General features: G+C 40.1%; 1 protein-coding gene across 1 annotated transcript in view; it reads right to left on the bottom strand.

Moving 5' to 3' along the window:
• LOC119193429 (mediator of RNA polymerase II transcription subunit 13-like) overlaps positions 1–22,411 on the bottom strand; it is a 70,496-nt gene extending 48,085 nt beyond the window's left edge. The window contains exon 1 of the mRNA XM_037447026.1: positions 22,201–22,411. Within this exon, the coding sequence (XP_037302923.1) occupies positions 22,201–22,269 (69 nt within the window). The 5' untranslated portion in view covers positions 22,270–22,411. The remainder of the gene's footprint in view (positions 1–22,200) is intronic.
• Positions 22,412–22,992: the final 581 nt, after the last annotated feature.

The following is a 22,992-nucleotide window of genomic DNA, read 5'->3' as shown; positions in this document are numbered from 1 at the left end:
AACTTTCAAAACCGGCAGGTCAATCAAACATACACCCATTATATCACACACCCACGATTCTTCCGGCCTTGTTTAGTTAGTTGTTCTTTCCTCTCGTTGCGATGATGTCATACCATCAAGATGACAATAACTCTATCTATTATCGAGTTCATCACTATACCAACAATAGTTGATTAAACACCGAAGCCTCTCGGTGCAAACATGGTAAATATAGACGCGTCTGAGATTGTCGATGCACCCTCTAAATACAGGTCATGAGGTCAGTGAACTGCGTGCGTGTATTATACAATTATACACATAGTGACGGCCGTCATTGGCGCGCTCTTGGATGACGTCGCATCGAATTATAGTCGCAGTGCCGTAAGTGATTACTGATGAAGATGGAGGGTGTAAAGATTTTCAAAGAAGGCATTTGATAGTCAGCAGTATTAAATTGTCCTTGCGTATACCGTATACCACGATATTCGATGCAAGAATACAAAGCGCTACATTCTACATGTAACTAATGATATCAACAAAATACTAAATGAAATATGTCCCAATTGGGCGCTGTTACAAGTCTTTACATACATCACAACGGTTTACTTTTCCAATTGATTAACTGCCAATAGTTTGTGCGAGCGCACGGCGCGCAGTGGGTGCGAGATTGCCGCCATGTGGCAGGTGGCGGTTCGACCTTGAGCATGCAAATATTTTATCGGGTCAAACACCTATCGGCACTCGTGTGCACTCGCCGAGTGTTGACGCGCCCGGGAAATTTCGCGGTCAACCGAAACTTGAATGTATTAGTTTTCTGTTACTATGTGGAAAATTATCGGTCGTCTGTCAGTCTGAATTTATTTGGTGGTCGCCAGACTTTTTTCAAGGCTGTGTAGAGACAATTTATAGCTATAAATTTGAATGAGATACAAATTAAATTATAACCTACACAGTCGAATTAACGTTTCCGTCATCCAAATTTAATATTATTAATTAATTAGTTTCAGTGGCGTGACCAAGGATTATTAGAAATCGTAGCGATTCCGATAAGACTAGCAACTTGTTTTATATTCAGTTGTACAAAAAATGGGTAACAATCTCCATTAACAATACAGAGTTAATCGAAATCGCATTTAACCTGTCATTCATGCAAATGATCAACAGGTGAGAAGCGGTCAATATTATCAAAATCCACACAAACAAACAAATCTCTGCGTAACGTAATCAGAATTCAGATTCAATCCGTGCGAATTTAAAATAACCACCCAGATATCAAAAATAAATATCTAATTTTATATTACTGAATCAAAATACAATCCAAAACAAAAGTCTTCACGTTATAATTGGAACGCTTCCATACTCTACTGTTAGAATATGTTTCAAATCTACCAAAGTTTTCAATCAAAAACCAATCTATCGGGTATAATTTACCCCTCATAGGCGGTGTTAACTCTAATTCAGCACAAGGCGCGGCGCGGTGTAGTGCGGCATCCGCGAGGCATCTGCGGCGGAAGGGCGGCACACCTGGCCGCGCGTAGGGTCGCCGCGTCCCCCGGCCAACCTCTAAACGAGTTCAGTATTAACTTTCAAACGAGGGGTTATTGCTCGCTTTCGATACCATGTGTAACCGATGTTTAGACATTACACAAGAGGAATATTGTCGCTTTTGATTTTAGTGGCATTTTATCGACGGTTTACTGCGTCTCGTGTCGGGCGTTACGAGCCGATTTAGACGATGTCGTTTAGATGCACATCGCATTCGTTTTTAAATATATCGAATTTGTCAAATCCGTGCATTTTGTACGATTAAATTAGGCTGTTCATGGTGCATATCATGTCTGATCACGCTAAACAGCACCATCTATATGAGCTCTTAAATGTTTGCGAGTGTATGCTGGTAATTTTATTGTCCATTCATTTACTCGCTGCAGAATTACGGGTTTCCATTTACGACGTGCCGTCGTTTGCGAGTGATTAAATATAATTATTGTAAACAAATAGAACATGTTCAAAGCTTGCATCAGATTTACGATAACTGTGAGTCGTTGGTTGACTTTGTTAGTTCGAAATAATTTTCAAAAACGGTACAGAACGAGGCAGTCGTTTTTCAAACAGTCAGAGACCCAAGTCAATGATCTAATGTCAAAATAAACTTTTACTTTTCATTTGAATACTACGAAGGCTGGATTATTTAAAAGTGCATTGACCTGCCGCTGTTACGTAAAAGAATAAAGTTTGTTTGATTCTCACAAATATGAAAGTCATTAAGTCACTGGTATAATGAGAGTTAAATATAAATCAATTAAGCACAAATATAAAATATTTTCTCAGCGCTGCAATATTAGTTTGATAATACTGCAGTAAGGAACTGAATGAAGGGTCCTATTGTTGGTAGAATATTATGTTGTTTTTTAAGTCGATTTTTGTTTATAATTTGTTTTTCCTAGGAATGTAACTTTTTCTTGTGGTAGAAGATAACAAGCAATCAAAGCAATTTAGTAGTAATCCTAGTCAAGAACTTTACACTTTCCTGATTTCGTTCTTATCTGATGCCAGTTAAAGCAACGAAAGCTTTTCTGCTTCCAGCAGTCTACTTCTAGGAAAGCGATAATTACGCCAAATATGAACCCTGATTTGCATTCCCATATACCCTACCAAGCAGAGCACACAAGTCAGTCTCCGTGGCAGTAACAGCGTGCACGGCGCGTCCGCTTTCTAACGCCCGATGCGCCCGCGCCGATCGCTTCACTTTCTATTGTGCGACGTGATGCCGACGAGTGCGCTCCGCTCGGACACCAAAACAAACATGCTCATGCGCATAACGCTTGGATAAAGATAATCTGTTTGCTGATAAGCTGGGAGAATGACATAGCAGAACTGTTTTATTCTTGCAATTGAAAGTCTTAAACACTAGAGTACGTCGTATTTTTGTCATTTTTTTAAATAAACATCTCTATATTATGATTTTATCAGTATTCAGTAGGCATAAGATAATTGATATTATACTGCTCTGTGTAACCGTGTATTGACCTGAAATTTTAATTATTTCAATTTGCATATCATGATCTAATCGCGGTGATTAATACATTGTTCCATACTAGAAATGTTCAGTAGAGATTTTAACTACAATAAGAAAATAAAATTCTGGCTAGGAAATTTTTCGGGCACATTATATTCTTCTGTATTTTTCATCTAAATCTGTTAAATGGTAAACCGGATCGACAAACAGCCTTATGCATTTATATTAGTTAGATAACTTGATAATTTAGCGATAGCCATGCAGAATTAATACGTTATCCGGCATAATGAGCAAAATAACGTTATCACATATGTCAATGCTTGTCTCTATCCTTCTGTGGTGATGGGGCTAAGGTAGAAAGTGACAAAACATTCAATTACTAAATGGTTGCTATCGAAGGCGGGCAGTGGGAATGTTAATGTATCTGTGATCCACCCACGCGGCGAGGTCAATGGATCGCGATCAAAATTCAAGAGGCTGCACCTTGATGCGGCGAGAACCACAACCAGAGCCATTAATTAAGCAAAAATATTCTGCCACAAAGATCGGGCTGTTGTCAACGAGCCGCCGCCACGGCCGACGACGGAATCTGCGCCTATTTGAATTTAAAATGAGAGCTGAATGACAACGGGGGGTGGACGCCAACTTCTCCGTGATAACACCCGGATAATGCCCAAAGTCGAGCCTTTTCCGCCCACGGCGCGGCGCCCAAGCGTCGTTACGTCACTCGATGCGAGCTTTAAAAGTTCAGATGTATGTAGCTTGAGCACTGCGCGGTATTGAATTTTTAATACTCCAATATTCAACGTTACAATATAATTATTGTTGAAATGAGCAATGTACAGAATTAGTGATGATCCGAGTGGCTTCCCGGGCGGGTCCTTTATCGCGGCCGCCCACTCTCACGATCGATACGCGGCCGCATCCTCACGTTCATGTCTTTTGCATCGCTATATTTGGACGTACGAGGAACCGCTGACAATTAAACCGTTATCGGTTCAAACAGTGCAATCGACAATACCTCGCCACGGCAATTACAGCGTCAACAAAAATGTAGGCTTGCGCTCTACATTTTAGCATCGTTTTTAAAAAACCTTACGCAACTTAATAATTAGCTCTGCCCGTAAACAATGATCCCGTAAAGCGATCATAACCTAGAACGGAAAAAACTGCACGTCCAAAAAAGTCGAGCACCGCTAGACGTGCGAGCGAGACGGTCGCAGCGCGGGCGTTGACGGCGGGGCGACGGCGGCGGGGCGCGCGAAAGTGAGAGGAGGCGAGGGCGTGGAGCGGCAACGTCGCGCGCGGTTACGTTACGAGCGGGGTAAACAATCGAGGATGATGTGACGGCGCGGCGGTGCGCGTGCGGCGTGCGCCCGGCACCGCGCCGCCGCGCAGCGCCGCGGCCCTGCACTTCGCTACTGCATTTTTGACGTGTGACGTCACTTGATACGTTAGTGATTAGCAGCGCGCACGGAGGGGTTGGATTCGCGATGTATTTATACACGCCCTTCACGGCGCATACATGATGGATGAATTCGCACCAGCGTTTAGCTAAAACTTGTTTGTAAACACACACACGCCGACACATACGCCGCAATTTTCCGCGGTATGCGAGTTTCATACAAATATATAACAGAGTTGATAACAATTGACATATACTTTACGACGAGAATGTCGTGATAAAGTAGGTCAAGTTATTTAACGAAATATATGCCTGTTTTATTCAATCGTACAAGGTTGCATGTAAGATATATGGAATGTAAATATACACTAACGCTTTACTTATACTTTTATGTATGTAAAAACAATGTTTAATCATTAAAAAATATGTAACCATGATAAAGCACAAAAATTAATGTTCCAGTAGTTTTCCGGAAAACTACACACAAATTGATTAGCGAGAGAATCTTTCCGTATTATTGTAATTATTCACACATGTACGTGATTTACTGTTAGGACACGCATAGTAACATCGCTATCGTTGCTTATTATGAGACCGTAATAATATGACTAGTCTTTATATGGCCTAACGGGACGGTTTCACCGTGCCAGCTGATGAACTGGGAGAGTGCACTCATATGACATTAGCTCCACTTACATTTCCCGTTCTATAGACATGCGGTAATACTGCAAGACAGCTGTCAAATGTCAACCTACAAGCATAAAGACGTACAAAGCTTTGGAAAATTGTACAAAGGACGTCAGAGCTGTTGTTTTTATTAGTCAAAGCTAAGAGAATTAGTGAAGCTATTACACTCATAAAAGGCAGTAACACTGCGATCATATGGCAAGTACTGGCAATAAATTGTACCAACAAGCATGTTAACTAACACCTTGTATCCAAGTAACTTCACCACGCACCGGCCATCACGGACCACCGTCCGCCCAACAGTCCACTTCCTCCATAATTATTATGGATTATGTGTACGTTATGTCGCATAGCTGTTGCCATGCCTTGGGCGGTGGAACAACGGAATCATTCAAAACAATTATAATATACGGCACGTACGAAATAACCAAAATATACCGTTCGGTATAAACACTACAGTGTTTGATTGTTGTAACATAATTTAGGACAAAAACACCGCATAAGCTTCTCAGCGAATTTTATAAAGGATTAAAAATATATAAGAACAGAAGACTGGCTAACATTCTGCAGCAAAATGGGTCTTCTGATCACCGCCGACAATAGCAGATGAATCGTAGAACAGTCCCTGGTTTACAATCTATCTTAATCATCACACATTGAGGTGCGATATAAGGAAAAGAATCCCTCCTTTACACCCACCCCAATACTTCCTAGGCTCCATAATAGCCAAAACATATCCGAGTTAGCTATGGCGCTAACACATCTATTCAGAGCAAACAGATATCACTTTTAATAAGCGAACAGTCCGTGACCGTAAACCTTCGTACAAAAGTACGTTGCACTCCAAGTTCGAACGGGTCAAATAACTACACATGAAAAACTAAAGCCGATTACCACAACACAATGTGTTTTGAATGCGCTAAATCGTTTTATCGAGGTAATCAAGAGGCGATAAGACTTAATGTCTGGAATTGTAGCGCATTGTAATACTATAGAGTGGACTTTCTAACATGTTTTTGGTCGGTGTCGCTTCTGTTTATGAGTGCCTCTTAACAATCAAGCGATTTACTATTCTCGGTGTTTACTTTTAAAACAAATTGCATGAATTTTTTTGGAAACGTAGAGTCGTTGTGTGTACCTTATATTTTCATTGATTGATTGGTTCCTTCCTAACCGAATATCGGTACAGCCAATTACGCAGGACATATTATAGCACAAGTGTGTGCGCAATACACAGGTGCTCTGTTCCTTCGCTCTCATAGTCCGATGAGACGGAAATCCGACATGACTAGAGATTAGGCGCAGGACCAAAGGCTTTACGTGCTTTCCAAGGCACGGGGATATTACATAGTGAATAGACTCTGAGCTGCGACTGAATAATTTTTAAGCTGGAAAAACGCTTTCCGAGGCCCTGGGGTATCACATTGCCAACTTTCTGACTCTGATCCGGGGCTGAGTATTTTTTTAAGATGGAAAACCCAGTCACAATTATTTTGGCCCGACCCGGGATTCGAACCCAAGACCTCAGCGCGCTAGTTGTACTCATACCGTGTACACAATTACATCTTCGCCATCAAGGCAGTCAATATTTTCATACATCAGCTTACAAACATTATGATGTAATTTTTTGCCAATTAACATTGACATCGTATTTCCCGCCAACCTGTACGCAATGGCTCAATAGATTTTCATCGTCAAAATCTTTATTGACAAACATATCTGTGACAAAACAATCTCAAATCCCGGTATCTAATCGGAGGCACAACACGCGGTGGCGCGTGGACGTCTGTGTGCAACACTCGAAGCTATCAACAAACAGCGTTATCTGACCAACCGAACAGCTTATCTACGGTAAATTTCCTTAAACTTAACCATCCGGGGCTCATCTTCCTGCACTTAGCAATGTGTGAGGGCGACGATGTTTTCAAACAGATTTTCTTGGTGGTTCTTGTCAAATTATTTCGGGAGCCTTTTATATAATCCTGACTATTTGGCGCATTGAGTGTGCTCAGTAGCCCGTTTAGTAAGTAAATGATTTAATTTATTATGTGGCAAAAAGTTTTGATATAAGTTTAGGACCGGCCGCCATTAACGGCAGAAACTAGAAGGCTGTTATGAGTAATTTTTGCGCTTTTTCGTTGTTGAATAATTGTGAATGAAAATTTAGCAACTTCCTCTAAGTTTCTCAAGTTAGATTTTGCGTTTCTCATAGTTAACAACCAACAAATTACTCAGGAATGGGACCATTACTAATTCCGAGAAGTCTTCACACAGAACTAGCCCAGAAACCGTACATTCGGTCGCGGCGCGTTCACATACCGACGTCATACAATATAGCCGACCATACAACAGTTATTTGCCATAACTTCTTCCATAGTACGCACACTTTGCCGCACAAACTGTACTACACTAGCGTGTTCAACCGCCTCGCGAGCGTCGTGTGGGCGGCGGCAATCTAGTCACATCACCATCTCACTCTCTCTCGTTAGCGGCACACCGGTGCGACAGGGAGAGAACCAGCCGCCGTAGGAGCTGAATGCTAAAATGATTACTTCTTGAATTGTGGTAATGGGATGTTGTAGATTCGCAGAAATTAGCATACGACGCGACTCAAAAAGAACTTCTTTGCGATATCGTTTTGTTCTGCGACATTTCGGATTGTTGACGGTTGTTGTGTTATTGTAATTGAATTCCATTTATTAAAGATATGATTAAAATAGCCATCAGGTTATTCGAAATGTAAGTGTCATTGACTTCGTGGAATTATTTGGAAATAAATTCTGACGTTGTTTGGTTCAAAATTCGAACTATTTATGATACAATAAGTGTATTTAAAGATATTCTCCTTCAAGCTGCCCTTACATACTCACTGTAACGTAGAATCATAACACATTTTTCTAAGCCTGTTGCAAAAATTACACTTAGTTCATCTGCTATTTACTCACAAATTGTGGTCCATTTCATAGTTGTTCCAGGATACCGCAATAAAAATTATGTCAAGCAGGTTTGTCATGCAAGTCTAAAGTCGATATGTAATGATGTAGTCAAGTACAATTCACAACAATCACAAAGCATTACAAACACATCGAATATGTCATTATATATCAAGATGTAACAAAGTAAACAGTAGGATAACGTGTAGCGAGATTGAAATTCTCCGCGCCGCGGTCGGCCGGGCTGCGCGGGCGCATCGGCTGTCGTCAAGGGCGAGGACGAGTGAATAATGTAATGATAAACATGTCCTACGTAAACCACTGTATGACGACAGTGCGACAATGGTTACATTCTAGAACTTTGTATGTAATTGGCTTATTCGTCTCGTGGCTATGTACTTAGGTTGAGAAACCGGTAAAGAACTGGATACGATTCGTAGATCGAGCAATCAACTGACAGTACATTTCATTCTCAATACAGCCTATCATATAATACAGAGATAAAAGGTCTCTGAGAATCTTGAGTACAAGCTAAGCTTAAGTTTTATCTCCTTCAAGATTAATAGTTTAACTTGAGTCTCTATGTTAATATGTAGAGAACCTAAAATTCAATTTCTAACTATGCATTGTTAAATTTATTAAGTATCGTATGAGTGTGGTTGGTAACACCGCACTTTCACTATTAATAGCCGTTCAACATGTCAAAGTTTATTATTTAACATTGTTCGCAACTTCGCTTCAAGTTTGTCATCCGAGAATAATGTACCAGCAATGTTATTATGAACTTATTAAACGGGAGACCATGTGGATTGTTTTAAGATGTAAACCAAACCTGAGTTTACATATTACAGCCATTTATTATAGAAGAGTACCAGCACATTGGCAAACGGGTGATGGCACTTATGTTATCACCACGTCCCGTGAATATAGTAGCATTTTAGGTCCATTTTTGACATTTAAGTCAAGATATGACGATTTGGGTAAAGGAGAATTTAAATCTCCCGATTCTGGTGCAAAACGTACCAACGATAAATTTAACCAAATTCTTTATGAAACAGTGAGTCTGGCCCATTCATGCTGGGACGTAACTTTTGAACCGGGCAGCTAAATAATGAATTATTTAATTTCAACTGGGTTCTGATCACCTGCCAACCATATTTATGACAGTTATTTTTGCGCCTGATGCCATACGGCCTTAGTGCGCGTTGGGCCTACAATTGTTATGCAGCAAATGCGTTTAGCAGGCACGCGCCATGGCCCGGAGGCCGCATCGGCGAGTACACACCGCCATTGGCTCCAAACATTACGTGTATCTTTAGTATAAAAATAAAAACTACCGTTTGTGTTGCGTACCAGCGTTCGCGAGTGCTTCACTGTTTCAGCTTTTATAATGTATATTTAGCTAAAACATTTGCAGGCGACCTTTACCAATAAATTCAACCTAATAAAGATCCAATTAAACGTGTGTTCGGCTAATAAAAAGTAATGATTTTGAAACTAATTAATAAAACAATTTATAGACCGCATAATTAGTGCAAAATTGTTATTGATAACCTTAATGCGAAAATGACATTATGCAATCAGTTCAAGGTTCATTTTAATGTATCAATAGGCTTACGGAACACACAAGTATAAAAATATTACATACTTTATAAACACTCGCAAAGCTTGGAATGTGGGTTTTATTATAAGTCAGAAACAACACAGCATGTGTACGTGCGTCTTGTTTTAATACTCGTGTGTATGGGTGCCGGGAATCCGTTCCCCTTTCGCTCCTTTCATCAATCCAGCGCTGTTGGGCCTGGCGCGAGAGGCTCCCTATTTCATGTCTATTGTTCGCCTCGGATTTCTTTCTCAGAGCCAACCTCCTGCAGTCATCAGGCAACATATTATAGCTTTTAATTTTAACGCTTATCACTGCTAAGATCTAAATCTATTAAATGTTGTATAACTTATTGAAATATTACTGTACTCAAAGCCTCGCTAGGCGATGGTGTGTTTATGCCCAAACCAGTAAATATTACATGGTAAAGATAATAAAACTTATACAAATAACCCAAACCGGTAACAAGAGGTTCAAGAGATGACATCAGGGGGCGCGTGGCGACCGCGTAAGATTTTTTTTTTATTCGAACGGCTGGCAACCGCCGCACCATTGTTCAGTCGCTTGTTAAGGCGGTACAATTATAGATTTGATTCTATAGAATGGGACATTGACTTGATGTGTGCGAAATGTACGTTGTAAATATTGGTTTCTAAATATCTAGAGAAAAGTAGCAGATAAATAGGTATTATCGCTAACAATTATTACAATATGCAAAATAATACATCGCCCCTTGTCTTAAAGAATTATTGTATCAAAGATAAGTAAACGCAGCGATCATGGAGACCCATAAACTTCATCATTCGGGTGGAGCCGCCTTCGAATGTAGGTCGACGATAACTTTAGCGGCAATTAATTTAATGCCTCTGGCGACCATCTCAAAATGGATTTCACTTAAAATACAAGGCATAGACTTTGATCTCCCTTTTATTATACATTAGAAGCAATGAAAATAGTGTGGATAACTTATATTGTTAAATGAACAAATAACGCTAATTAGGTCATTCTAAAATGAAGAAAGTCACATATTGTCCTACGCACACCCTCAGAGGGGCGAGCCGCGAACCGTTGATAACAGAGCGAGATAACTGCGAGGTCGCCCGCAGCCGTGCCGGCAATCATTGAGCATTGGGCAACCTCCGGAAGGTCGGCAAAACAGGTACAACAACTCAATACCACAAAACAGTTGGAAATGTTAAAAAATCGTACCACCAATTAATGCGAGGGCGTTATGATATTTTCGACCGGTTTCGAAAGTAGTTTTAATACCAGAAACTAGACTACACGCGTTGGACACAATACGTGTATACAAATAAAGTGCATTATGATGCACTTCATAATGTTCTACTAAATAGATCGGATGAATTCGATGGACAAGAATTAGGATATACCGCTCGTAAACAAATAAACTAGTTTTATTGTTGCTAAATTGCACTAAAATTATTACAAATGCTTTATCGCTGAAATATCATCATTTTAATAATCAGAGCTTCGTTCGGAGGGTAAAGGGTAGTGCGGCAGGTAGGCGGCGCGGCGGTACAACACGCAGCTAACGGTAAAGGCGCGCGCCGGCAGCGGTCAACGAACTCCGCGACCTTATGTCTAGCCTAGAAATTTGAGGGTCTGGCCTAGTTTTTTTAAAACAAACAGATTGTGTAACAGACAACAATGTTGCGATCGGATATGCGCTATTCTTTTAACCGAGAGGGCGTTGACAAATATTAGCGGTTGTAACTGTACAATGATTTATGTCGGAATGGCGATAAACAATTCAATCTGGAGATTAGGACCGTCGGCAGCGCGGTCGTCGCGAGCTGACAGAATGCAGATTCCGACTCGAGGCTTCAAAGCTTTTATGCATACAAAGGACGCTGGAAAATTGCACCGAGCGCGAATAGCGCGCGTGGATACCTTGCAGAGTAGCTGCGTACTAGGAAACCGATTACACGGGACTTAATTTTGGTGAACTTATCGGAAACGATATAAATAATGGCAACGTTTAGAGGAAAATGACAATACAATATTGGTCAGAATTTCCAGAAAGGTTTCATCTAAAATTGGTGTAAGATTTTCATGTCTGTGAAATGAACGCGTGTATTTGCGTGCGATGGAATGGCGAGCATAGCTTCTCACGAGCGCAGCCTCAGCGGCCGGCGAGGCGGCGGCGACACGTAACCGACCCCCCGGCCCCTTGTCCGCCGCGCTGTGCACCATTTACTAAGTGGAACACGACTCCGGCTGGTGCGACAACACGACTGACAACCAACGCTCACCACCAACTACTCAGAGCCGGTTATCTATAAAACCAACTTTAAATTACAATTAATGAACACCGACTTTGAATAACTTAAGAATTTCTTATGCTTAAAAACTTTGTTAACTAAGAGTTTATCCAATAGAACTCTGCTTTTGTAATCACATGGCAATTAGAATAAAATCTAAGCACGTACCATGGTCTACTTTATACATTAAAAGGCATAAAGATGCTAGTCTCAGACAAAACTAAATGTCCTTCACAACATGCGTCATTCTGCTTAATATTCATTCGAAGGTCTCAGTTGCGACACGGTTGTATAAAATTAATAGCCGGCCGGAGATTTGCTACGAGACACAGTTTAGCCAAATCCGTTCGGCGGTCGGCGAGCGTCGACACTCGACATGAACGAGTTCGCACCTCGGCTTCTTTGCGGAGGGGGGGGGGGCGCTCTGGAGGACACGAGGGGGGCTACATTGAGTGAAAGCGTTTTAAATTTAATAGTACGCCCTCAGAGTGCATTCGGCGGAGCTACCGCGGCCGGGGAGCCCTTGTTAGCCGAACTTCTAAAGAATAACATTTCAAAACATTACTTGCTTTGAATTAGACGGAACACGCACTTTCTTGCGTTGAAAGACAGTTTATTGTGGCGCCGACGGCTTTCATGCTGTGGCTCATTAATGGGGTCAAGCATGTAAGTCAACAACACTATTCAAATATACTTACTTATGTATATTAATTGGCCGAATTTCACAATGGAAACACGGCTTTATCGATCTATACGTTTGAATTTTGATTTCAAAAATCGATTATTTTACAAATACTATATTCTTAAGTATGAAACCGGAATTACCATTACTGTGTTCGATACAAAACTTACAATATCACCATATAAAAAATCTAATTGAAATTAACAAATCAACGGCGTACAAAAACGCTATTCCTATGCAAAACCAATTCGCCGATGCGGTGAAAGCAAACAATGAGCGTAGACGAAAAAAATAAACACATACAAGTGGAAATGAAATAATTGTGACCCACATAATGTCCACAACAAACTCGGGCCTCGGAGCGGCTCGGCTCGGATTCGTACGCGACGAAGCGACGCACTGCGACGACGGAAACTTGTTTTCGACAGCCAAGGATCGCACTAAAAAAGGTTTTTCGATAAATGACCAGTATTACGGATGTGTCCGAGTCACTCGAGGCGATCGCATTCGGTTAGAATCTAAATGTAATACGCAATACTTCCATTTCACAGGTGGCCATTTGCCTGAACTAGAATCGTCGAAAAGAATCTGAATTCGACTCCTATAGAACCGAAAAGGGATAACAAACAGAACAGTACACAAAACCTTGATAGTACTTTTGCGACATCATATTAAAGTCCCTATTTTGTTTCATTGCCCTCCCACAAAACGATGAACCTAAACAAATCTACTCGCGGACAGTCAACATGGCCACGTAAACACAAACATGTTTACATAACAAAATATAATCCTATTAGACGTACACTTGTGAGTTTTCGCACAGAGCGGTCCTTACGAGCCGGCCATCCCTGAAAACAATGTAACTAGAGTATAGATCAACCTTTGGCGGACAAAAGCGAAAGTGGAGCACAAGGCTACTGACTACTCGTTCGCGCCGATCGATATGGCATAAAACTAAATGAGGCATTTTTAATCCGACTAATGAACACTAAACATCTAATTTAGTGGAGTTCGACTGTGTGCGCCGTTGGAAGGTTTAAATGTCAAAGTTCGTGTAATAGCAATGTAAGGGGTGGTGTGAGCTGTATGATTTAATAACGGCGTACGACATGGGGTGCAAATATCTGTCCGGTAGAGTATTAAGAGCATTTGAAATTTGATCTAATGTGTAGCCATACGAGAACCACAAGTTCAATGCAAAACATAACAAAATACGAACATACTATATTTATATACGATTTTGGACCAAATATTTGAGAAAAAAATCTTATAGATGAGAAACGACGCGTCACGGAGGGGCAGTGGTGGCCGGCATCGAATGTGGGACGGGCACCGAGCACCGAGCACTCTTCTGTTATCTTGACCCACATATCGTGACCGCACTGGCGGCCGGACCGCGCTGTCGCTCTTGTAGCGGAAGATAATTGCTCGCCGATGGAATACGCTCGCCGGCACCGTCAACTGTACCGGCGTGCCCCAAGTAAACATTGCAACAATGTATGCATTAGGATTTTTCACAAACGGACATTTCCATTGGTTTTAGGATTAAAATATACTAAATTATGAGTAAAAAAATATTTAAAATATCATTAAAGAATATTTCGTGTCGGCGTAATCATATCAGAACATTATTGCGCTAAAAAAATATATAAAAAAAATATAACGACATCCTCGCCAGACTCGCGCAACATCGATAACGGAAACAGGTTATATAAGATCTAATGTCCAAAAAATGACGAACAAACCGCGAAAGTGGACGTTCGCGTTTTCCTCGAGACGCTGTCATCAAAACAGAACCTTGACCCAGTATGTGTGGCTCGTAATAAACGAGGAAAGGACGAGAGACGAGCGCTCGCCGATCAACGCGGCGCTGTGTCACGCTCCCGCGCTCAATTATATCATGGGATAACATCTCTGTAATGTGCTAAAACACTTCCACGATTGTTATTTCTCATAGCTCGTTAACGAAGTGGGTAACAGATCGCTGGCCGTGAACACCCACAATGCGGGAGAAGTGGGTGCATCGCCGGCCTAATAACGAAATATGATTTCGGTTGGGGCTCTAGCTGTCTCTGTTTTTCCTGAGGCGCAAAGCTATTACTTACTTTACATCCACACACGTATAGTCCTGATCTACAAGAGTATTCCTAAAATTTCTGCCAATCATAACGGAAATTTGATTCCACGACTCCCGAATTTCGCTATACAAAAATGACTGTCACAATATGGTCTGCAGACCCAGAAATGAATGCATCTCGCTTATACTTATTACTTGTCTAACATAATATTTAGGTAATCAATGCTAAGACATCGCTCTATCTCAGAAAAATAATTTCAACATGATCATCCACAAACCCCGGCTCTAAATCATTACTTATAAAAACCTTAACAAAGTACCTAACCCGCGCTCTATCCAGCATTGTCATAATAAAATATACGTTCAATTGTAAGTGGGTTAAACGAAAGCACTCGAAGGACGACTCACGAAGGACACCGAGACGTTGCAACTCACAAGTACCGAGCGACCTCGATCGCTTATTTCTGTTCGAGTGTTCACATAAACTTGATACGATTGTTATCTTTGCATTTTTATTGTAACAATTGTATATTTCATTATTAATATAATAATTTGTAAGTGCGAGTCTTGGGCAAGGGCGACCAAAGGCAATAAACCACGTAGTACTGCACTGTACTGAGTGTTGTGCACTCGTATGGAAATTTAAAATTAATTGATTACCTATTTTGCGAAAAAATGAATAAACTGCTCCAAAAACAAAAAAAAAAACATTTCTTTTCTTTTCTGTATCGTGTACTGCTTACAACTTAAACTAATTAAAGAAAAACTGCAACACCAGAGTTTCTTGCCAGTTCTTTTCTGTTGAGAACTGCTTTACGAACTGGTGGTAGAGTTAATATTGTCGGAATCTAAATAATGTATAACATTTTACGGGTTCAAATAAATCATTTCATTTACTTGTAACTCCTGTGGTTATTTACGTTAGGTCAAGAAAGGGAGTTTTTGGGCAGACCTACGAAGCAAGACTATATGACGGATTCTTATAGTATGAATTGCATAAGAAATAAGATCAGAAGTTATTGGAAGGATATGACGTAAGCTGAAATTAGTTTAAAAACCGAATTCATCGAATGCTGTCTCTATGAGAGACACGCACGTTCTGGGCCCGTCGCATCATACCAAAGCATTGCTAACTTGTAAAAAAAAAACTCATCTAACCAGTTTACTCGCATGGCATACATGTAACAAGTGCGTCATACATACACACGTCATACAACTTACCCGGGAAAATACTCGTTTTCCTTGACTCTACCATTTTGAGGAAAATTTTATGTACAATTGTGTATAATTGAAACATTCAAAGATACATTGGTTCATGCGATGAGTTTATATTTTGTATCAATTATTCTCAATAATAAAACCGGGAAAATGTAGATTAAAAGAATCAACTATTGTAATATTTAACGTTTACAAATGGCTGAAAACAGCCAATTCAAATCGGTTTTGTTTTTACAAATATGATGGAATTTAAATAAGGATACTATTTATATTGTAATAATTGCATTCTGGCCATTCCAATGTGCATATATTGTAGACTTATTATTTTGATGTTTATAGCACATATTTAAAAAATATCATTACTATTAGATTTTTATTATTCATAACTTTATTATCCTTATACGAACTAATTTTACTGCCTCTGAATATAAACTAATGTGACAAAAAAATATCTTGATAAATTATTCTATAATTTCTTTAAATAACACGTTATTTGCTTTATCGCATTGCATCAAATGCATATTATACTTATGGTTGACGTCAACCTTGCCAATTTAATAGTTCATACAAATTCCAGTCACAATAAAGTCATGTATTATAGATTTGGCCTACCGCTGGATATGGACATCTCTCGTAACTACTTAGCTCAAAGTCCACACTGTCGCACTGTCCTAAAACCAAAACACTTCAACGAAATGATGAAATAGCCTCAACCCTTTTATCTCTTGATATTTTCTTCACTGCAAGACGAACTATCCAAAATGAATATTCTTAACCAAAGATGATAATTAATTGATATTAGAATTATTTAAATTGCAATTCGCGTTCAGTATTTAATCAAGGATGCGTATAACTAAATGTATAATATTATAGATTTGAAGAAGCGCGGAGAGATAAAGCCCAAACGTGAGGCTTATCTGTCGATAGCGCGTGACGTTACCGACTGCCGACAACCGCAGTGTCGACAATGTCTTGTTCCCCGCTGTAATTGTTGCTTATTATCAGTGTATTTGTTACGTAATGAATTAAACTTGTGTAATCTAGTAAATATTTTTATTATGAAACGTAGTTCAGTTGCGCTTGATATTAAGTCAAGTTATATGGCACCAAGTGAAGGATCTTGTTATTCAACTAAAACAAAATGTACGGAATTATGATAACATACATTTATTAATTTCATGTGACTGATTGGAATTTTCAACGCTGTTTCCTTCCTTGGCTGAGCTTGCCTTGGCTATCACACTTATGTAAGGCACCATGGCGGTGCTTATGGCGCATAGATGAAGGATCTCTTAGAAGTGGGGGAGCTTTCCTTGAGCTACCGCTTTGTAATGTATATAGTAGTAGAATCATCTCGTATTATATCATTGTACGTTTTATGATGAGATTTTTGATGAGACTTCATTAATAATTTACTTTGCTTGCAGCATGATAGTTTTCAGTAAATATTTGCAATATCTTTTTATACAAGGCTAGGGTCATTTTAGAGCAATAGCGATCGAAGATTATAATATCAACTGCACAAATTCTGTCTATTAGGATATCTTCAATTATGTGGAAGGAAAGGAAGCCATGAGTCTAAGCCCCCTTATTCATAGACGTTTTTTATCTAAGCTGTGATAACAAGTCTGTTTCTCAGTACTGACGGCATGGCAGCCTTCGCAGTGCTTAGACAAAGGGCCGTTGTGATTCGCTAATATTGTGATACAACAATATATAATAAGGGGGTAACTGTATTTATAAAATAATACGCGTCAATATCTTTATATTTTATGGCAATTTAAACAACCGCCTCTGTTAGCTGATTTAATTTGATAAGTCTCCATGATTCCCATATATAATAATATAATAATAATAATATCAGCCCTGTATTATATACTTGCCCACTGCTGAGCACGGGCCTCCTCTACTAATGAGAGGGAGTCTCCATGATTCCCATATGACATATTAATATGTAGATATACCCATATTCCACCATTGTAGTTTATTCAATACGGATTGTTTATTAGCATATAATTGATCGTCTGATAAGAGATTAATGAACCAGATAGGTTAACAGACAGTAACTATTTGCACAATACAAGTATTATCGTTTCATCATGTAAAATCTCATATTTCTGCATCTATTGCGCATTAATATAACATCTTATGACTAACCGTGGTATCCCTGGCTGGAATTCTTCCAGCCAGGGATATCATTTATTAGTCATAAGATAAGATAATAAGAGTACTTGAAAAATAAGTATTACTGGAATCCTACCCATCGAACAACAACGGTTGCCTGAATTATGTCGGCCAGCCTTATTGATTGTACACTTGACGATGAATGCGATTTGTTGTTTCTTTTAATTAATTCAGCATTGATACGACAATTTTGTTTTGAAAATCAAGTTTAGTCATTGTTATTTTGTCAACATATTAAATACGATTACTAATTTATAACTATAGTCAGGACTAAAAGCGAGCGTTACGTTTATCGTGAGTCATGATGCGAATGATTACAGGACAAGTATTTAAAGCCCGGAGCCAATGTCTACAACACTGTTCCAGGAACCCACATCACGCTGCGTGATGCAAGTCACGTGGTAGGCAGCACGTGTACGTGGTTTATCTGAACGCTGCACAATGTGTTGTCACTGCGCCTCGCGTGACAAATGATTGTTAATCATATTACCAAAACGTTAAGATGGAAATTGGCAACACTTCCTCATCGAAAGTGAGACGACGCCAGCCTCAAACGAATGGTGGATGAAAGTTCTAAACATTTTTGATACAATCTGCCAAGTTTAAAACTAAGTTGAGACAAGCCAAAGAAAAAACTCAGATATGAATCGTCACTGGAGACCGGAAGTTTGAGACTTGGCGTGTTTTGACAAGTTCAAACTAAATCCAAAATTACTACCATTTACTTTCCCTATCGGCAATAAAAATCTAATTTTGACAATTATAATGCAACTATAAATATTACCAGTACTATTCTAGTGCGACGATGTCGATAAACGATAGCCGTTGCGGTTCAAACCTTGATATTTATAGTGCCACTGATAATGTTATCAGCTGACGGATAAGAACCCCCGCGACATAACAAACCTGCAACGGCAACTTTTAAACGTTTTTTATACCAATTAATTAAATCTAATGTTGAAACACTCTGTCGTATTTGAACAAAAAATATAGCAAAATCTCAGATGGGTTACGTCATGCAAATCATTCTAGTGTAAAGTCATATACGGTTTTATTTGAAATAAAGTGTTAATATTAGTTTTGCGCAACTGGCTATAATGATAACATCAGTTTTTGGACCACATAGTCGGAATAAAATTAAATGATTACTTGAAACTGACATTCAACTTCAAAATTTAAGCTAAAATTTCAAACATTGACAGTCATCTTGATGATGGCAATCGCTTTGAAAGAATGTCATGTACCCCCGCCACCGAGACAAATGTATCGTCCGCAAATATTTGTGTTCGGATTTTGTGAGAGCGGAAGTATTTCGTATACACACACTTGTATGATCTCTATCCTGTATCTTAGTGTGGGATCAGAATTTGGGACTTTACGACTGTTGTATTAATAGTATTTATTTGGGAGGAAAATTTTTACATGTCAAATAAACAGCTATTCTGAGTACATAATGCGATGTATGAAATACTTTCGAACTTCATTCGATTAAAATATTGAATTGTAAATATGCGGAGTCAAAGGTTACTGTGATTGTGGTGTTCTTGTAGATTCCGATTTTCCAGAAATCTCGAAAATTCTAATTTTAGCGTGATGAGACGATTTTACAAGTTGTGTTATCTAATGTAAACAATAATTTAGATTACTCGCGATTAATGCATTAAAATAAAGCATTTTAAATTTCCCATCGCTCCCGGAATTTTGTTTCCGAGTCCGTGGTGGGTGTTTGTGTAGCCACAAACTGTATCGCATATTCGACAAGTGACCCGCACCGACGCAGATCAACCGTTTAACAGCCGAGAGGTCATTACAGCGACCTCACTTATCATACGCCGAAACGACAGCATCAACTGCGACTTAAACGCGTAGACATAAGGCACAGATTTCATCAAACTCAGTCGCACGAATAAGGCACAGATTCCTTAAAGCCAGGTAGAAGTTTTTTAACGACCTTGAGCTAAGCGACGAAAGCAAGTTGCCCGTGTTCTTGGCCATAATTGCTTATTTATCAACGAGACGAGACTTCTGTATTAACCCATAACTACTTTATTGAATGTTGACATGCCGCCTTTCATAACACGACAACCGAGTTTGGTAAATATTATGTTATACTCTCAAACTAAATATTTTCCAAGCAAATTTGAAAACGTAAAATTCACAAGGATCGCTTAGCGTCATATATCCAAGGAAAAACGACGTAAATAGCACGTGTCTCGAAATTAGCAGTTGAAACGAGCAGTTTATTACAATTAGCCGGCACTCGAGTAGACGCGACCGCATGGCAATCAGTCTGGCAATTTGACTTGCACGTTTAGTGAGAAAAACTTCATAAACCGACCGTTACGAGCCACAGTGACACCAAGGATTCATAACACTGGGGAAATGAACACATTGAGGGCAAAATTGAAGTCGTGCTCTGTATGCATAGAGGGCGATAAGGGGGTTGGAGGCCGCGGCAGGTCACGCCGCGCGGGCCCTGCCCTGCGACACGGATGCCATGAATAACTTAGTGACGAATTTCGACACTCAATGGACATCCAGCCGTCCATCTATGTCGCAGGAGCGCCGGTCAAAGAGACAGGGAAACGACTTGCGAGACACGTTTTCAGTAGGAATATCGTTAACTTACTAGGCGACTACATTAAAATTGAAACCGTAGAAATACGGATGTAAATTTAATTTTTATTAAAGGCAAGTTAAAAAACATTTGTGAGAGACAACAATGCTTGTATGGAAGCCGTGTTTACGACTGGTTTGTGAGTATAACATTGGGCTATTCAAGTAGCAAGCCATAGCAGGTAAAAGAGAACAAAGGCGGGTGCAAGTGAGTGATGGCAGGGCGTAGGCATCGCAGGCGGCGGAGGCCCGCTTATGGGAATGTTACAATCATTACAACCATTCATAAACGGTTGAATGAGCGTAAGAAGGCAGCGGCTGGCGGCGGCACGGTGCGCGCGCGCAGCCGCCTCGCGACATCTGTGCTGTCGCCGCGAAAATGCCGCGCGCTACTATACTTCAAACACGGCTAAATAAACCGGAGTAAACATGCACTGCCACATGTCCGTAGAAAGCAAAAATAAACCTTAGCGTCTCAATGTTCGCCTGTAGTGTTACAAACTGATGACTACGGCGGTGTATTGAACCCGTCGACTAGTAGCCTCCGATGCGTCACCGCGGCCCGCGCTACTTGAACCAGTAACATTCCATGCGACAAAGCCGCGGTGCCCGCAAACGACGCATAAATAATTAGACAATAAGCAGGCAGGGCAAGAAATCGGTAATTTGTATCGCGTCGAGATAGGCGGAGCGCAGAGGGAGACGGGTGCAGGCAGGCGGCGCCGCCGCGGCGCGGAGATATGGCAACGCGTCAGGTGGAAGTGGCGCCCGTTCTGCTTCTCGCAGTCGCCGAGGACGAGCGACCGCCCCCGGCGCACCGCGCGCCACCCCGCGCGCCCGCTAATCCTCACCCGAACACAATCTGATAAAATTCGCGCCAGCTATGAACATTACGCAAAGCCACTCGACACTACAACACGCCGATAATGAATGACCCCGACGATTTCTTTGACACGCTCGTACATAAACACCGCGGTTCCGTGTCGGCGTCGTGTCGCATTATCGAACCGATCGGCACGTTCAAAAAATGTAATAAGAAAGTTATTTCCTCGACCTGGCGAAACTAGTCTTGCGAACGCATTACTGTCCGCGCTTCGGCCAGGTGAATTCAAAATGACCTCTATGGGCCGATGGCTTCTTGCGGCCTCGCTGCCCGAATGCGTTGACATTTTGTGGGTTAGCAACTCGACATGACTGTGTTGAGGCGAGAATGATGCCAGGATGACTAACGAGCGAGCGTCTTCGTTCGACTCGGCGCAAATTGTCTCGTACAAAAACTTTAACGCAATAGATCGATTTGGCAGCCGAATCGCAATAAGGTGAATTTTGTATATCAGCGTCCGATGACGATAATCAGATCATCCACTTAGACGTCGTGGTCTCATTATTTACGAATTCCTAAATGAACTACCAATCAACTCTGAACAACAGCGCGTGGCGCAGGTATCACGGAAACGTAATGATTTCGAAAGAAAAGTACATACGAGTTCTTTCATCAATGTAAAAGTGACTTACCAAGGCGAAGAAGTTTGTATGACAATCCTCGAGACTTGCACCGTTTGTTTGGTGATTTTGATGCGTCATGGTAGTCCCGGCACTTCATTTTCATTTCACAACACTAAAACAGGTATAATCTTAAAGAAACCACTCAAAATCTTAAAATCATCACCGACATTTAGTGTAGTTTTCACCTTCAATGGCGACTGGAAAATGGCGGATAGGAAACAACAACCCAAGCCGACAGTGCTGCACTCAACGGCAATAGCGAAAAACTAGTTTCGTCCAGAAATTTTATAACGTTCCATTTTACGCGAATTACTTTTAGAGTTACGTAACACGTGGAAAATACTTTCATAATTTTAATGGGATTGTAAATTACATTTATTTGTATGAATACAATTTTTTACGAAAATTCACTCATGTTATTTCTGTATCTTCAGTCTAATTTTTATTATATTGATGTTTAGCCGGATTATATATAATCTATATGCTGCGTATATCGAACAAGCCAGCTTCTAGCCTGTAAAACAATAAATAAAAGGAAAAGAATCAAAACATAATCTATTCTTACATATTGAAACATTTCACTGAATATTTTACATTGTTTTGTCTATATTTCAATACAATATGTTTAGAAACGTATTGTTACCGTTACAGCGGACAAATTTGCAGGTTAAGTTTGGTTATGTTATTTTCATGTGATTGTGTATATAATTATTAAATTATGTAATTATTTCTAACTTTCCAGTTAATCTCTGTGAGAAATGCTCAGAAGAAATATCCTAAAGTTGATAAAAGTTACAAGCG

This window comes from Manduca sexta, unplaced genomic scaffold, assembly GCF_014839805.1.
Source record: "Manduca sexta isolate Smith_Timp_Sample1 unplaced genomic scaffold, JHU_Msex_v1.0 HiC_scaffold_53, whole genome shotgun sequence".
Taxonomy (NCBI): Eukaryota; Metazoa; Arthropoda; class Insecta; order Lepidoptera; family Sphingidae; genus Manduca; species Manduca sexta.
This window is presented reverse-complemented; position numbering and strand designations above follow the sequence as displayed.